The sequence below is a fragment of the Spinacia oleracea genome, chromosome 6, assembly GCF_020520425.1.
Source record: "Spinacia oleracea cultivar Varoflay chromosome 6, BTI_SOV_V1, whole genome shotgun sequence".
Lineage (NCBI taxonomy): Eukaryota > Viridiplantae > Streptophyta > Magnoliopsida > Caryophyllales > Amaranthaceae > Spinacia > Spinacia oleracea.
Window position 1 is genome coordinate 16,034,013 of NC_079492.1, and position 2,966 is coordinate 16,036,978.

General features: G+C 37.2%; 1 protein-coding gene across 1 annotated transcript; it reads right to left on the reverse strand.

The window, feature by feature from the left end:
• Window positions 1-455: 455 nt before the first annotated feature.
• Window positions 456-2,722, reverse strand: LOC110776711 (pentatricopeptide repeat-containing protein At3g13160, mitochondrial). Its single transcript, XM_056831970.1, has 2 exons — window positions 1,652-2,722; window positions 456-707 (listed from the first exon to the last, which is right to left on the reverse strand). The coding sequence occupies exons 1-2, from the start codon at window positions 2,720-2,722 to the stop codon at window positions 456-458; spliced, it is 1,323 nt and encodes a 440-aa protein (XP_056687948.1).
• Between the last annotated feature and the right edge of the window lie 244 nt (window positions 2,723-2,966).

A 2,966-nucleotide genomic window follows, 5' to 3' on the forward strand; every position in this document is an offset into this window, starting at 1 on the left:
ATGGAGTTCTCTACTCTATTTCAATGGAGTTTCTCCATTTCTTTCCTTTTCCCCTTTATTTATGTCGAATACATGGAGAAAATTCGGCTGAAAACCGAGTAGATGTGAGGTTTATAACGTTTAATGCGGGCGAAATTCGTTCGGATCGGTTGAACCGGCCGAGATCTCGCCGTTTTTAAAAACACCTTTACAATTCGGGATATCTCGTATCGCCAGCCTCCAAAACCTTGTTAACTCGGGCGATACGAGTTAACTCGGGCTAGTTTTTACACCATGCTCCCATGTCCTTTTTCTCACAAACTTTTCTTATAAGGAATTAAAACAAAGGAAAACTAGTTTACAATTGTTTCTTCCCTTGAAAATGGTTTTCCGTTCAAACAAACAGAGCCGTAAAGAAAAAGAAATGATGTTACCTCTTCCTCTCGACTACTGGGGTTAATCCATTTTTTGCAACCTCATACACTCAAATCTGCCAGCAACTTAAACATACTTCTTAATAAGATCTGCATGCAGCTAGCACTGGAGACAAATTGATTACCAGATAAACAGGTTTGTCTCTGATTCTTTTGGGAGAAACCCGTGCGACTAGAATTCTTAGAACCCTTAGGCTTAAATTGTATGTCTTCAAATGGCCTATCTTGCACCTTTATCCCTGTGATTACAGATAGACTTTTCACATTAGGCACACTTCCTTGAACAAGCACTTCCTAGCAAACAATATCTATCAAGGTATATTTTCATCCAGTCTAACTGTCTAAGGGAAGTCTATTGAAATTTAACCACACATAAACAAAGCTGAACTTAAAGGGACTAGTTATTCTAACAGCAAATTCTCAAAGTTTCTTCATCCCCTTCAAGGAAACAGAGTACCATGAGATGTCAAGCCAGTTTACACCCAATCCCCTATCCTGCCAAATGAAGAGAAAAGAAGGGGGGATGTACAGAGGAAAGATAAGTTCATTTGATTGGTAATTTCACCAACATTTCATGAGATGAGGATGAAAAATTAAAGTATCCAACAATAAATCATGATGGTTAGGTTACTCTCTTACTCAAAGAGTTTACTCTTCTTAGGTACTAATACTTAGTGTTCATATTAATGATTACAGTTCAGGGATGCTTCAGCTATGTTGAAAAGAATTTGATAAACATAGATGATAGATGCAGTATTTTACTTCGCCCATGACTCTAATAGTATTACCACCTCCTAATGACAGGTTGATACTCTTCATGTACAAATTAATGACACAGGAAACACCATTTCGATATTTGAATAAGGATTATCTTTATATAAAAATTCATGCAATTTTTAAGTAACATAAAGAAAAACACATCACAACACACTTAAAAATAAACATGCACTTTGCACCAGTAAACAATTGGCATATATGAAGAAAAAAAAAGATTCTCACATTATAAATCAATATGATCACTTTCACTAGTAATGAGAACATAAGACATTTGAAGCTACAAAGATAGTCATACCTGGTTCACTAATTCTTTAATCCAGCGCCTCTAAACAGAGCTAAAGAACAAACAAGTTTGATCTAAATACCCGAGAAATAAGGAATCTATATTAATTTCCAAAGTTAGGCATTTTAAGGTTGTGATAACAAGAATATTTACTCCCCTTTCCAAGTTTCACCAATACCTCTGCTTCCCTGATATTTTTCTGCTTCACTACCCCATCAACAACCTTCTGCAGCAAGCCCACCTCATTTAACCGACAACGACGATAAAACAACGCTCTACACAACCGGGAACCAAAGTGGAAATCATTGTTTTTACAAGCATATCTTAGCAATATTGCAAATGTCAGGTGGTTTGGTGGACATTTAGTTTTCATCATTTCATCAAACCATCTTTTAGCTTCTCCTAAATACTTCCCATCACTGCAAAAGCCTCTGAACAAAATAGTATAAGTGTACACATCAAGCTTCAAGCCCTTGGATGTAATTTCTTGAACAAAGTCCACAGCTTCCTGAATCCTACTCTCCAAAATCAGTCCATATACCTTCGAATTATAACTTATGATATCAGGAACTACATTATGAATTTCCATCATAGCCCACAATCTCTCACCATCAGAGAACCTAGAATTCTTGTAGAAAGCATTAAGCAGGATATTGAAACTAATCAAATCAGGCTTTAACCCCTCCTTTTCCATTTTATCAAGCAACGAAAAAGCCGAATCAAAAGAACCCATCTCACACAATGCTTTAATTACAGTATTATACGACACAACATTCGGCTTAATCGATAATTTCACAGGCAATTCCCTTAGAAACCCGTCAACCTTATCAAAATTCTTAGAACTAACACAAGCCCCCAAGAGGGCATTGAAGGAAAGCACAGTTCTTTCACAATTTAGTTCAGGCATTTCGTCGAACAGTTTATGGGCATGATCAAACATTCCAGACTTCCCATATAACGTAATGAGACGAACAGTAAAACCTTCATCAGTGATATCCTTGTACTTCTTTTGATCTTCGAGTATCTCTTCAATCAAAGTGAAGTTCTTGGTGTTGGATAAACGTCGAACAGTGTGCTCGTAAAATGAAGCTCTTTTGCGAAAATTGGAATCCTGGGTGTATTTCTTGAAGGTTTCCACAACCTTTTTGAGGTCAGCTTCATGGCGCATGATGTTGTTGTAGTTAGCGACAGCAGATGGTGCCGCAGAGGTGGAGAATGCGCGGCGAAGGAGAAGAGAGATTGAAGACATTGGAAATGAAAATGGCGTGATGATGAAACAAGCAAATTTAGAACAATACTGTATCTGAGAGTTAGACCAGACCTGATCAACTGTATCCTAGCCGCTGGCCCGACTCAGTCTGAAAAAGTGCGAGTTTAGGATTAAAACTAGTATAGAACCCGTATAATTGCACGGTTTTATAAGTTTGTACTGATATTGACAATAAAATCATTTAAATGAGTGATGGTAAAAATCCTGATTGTGCATATCATAG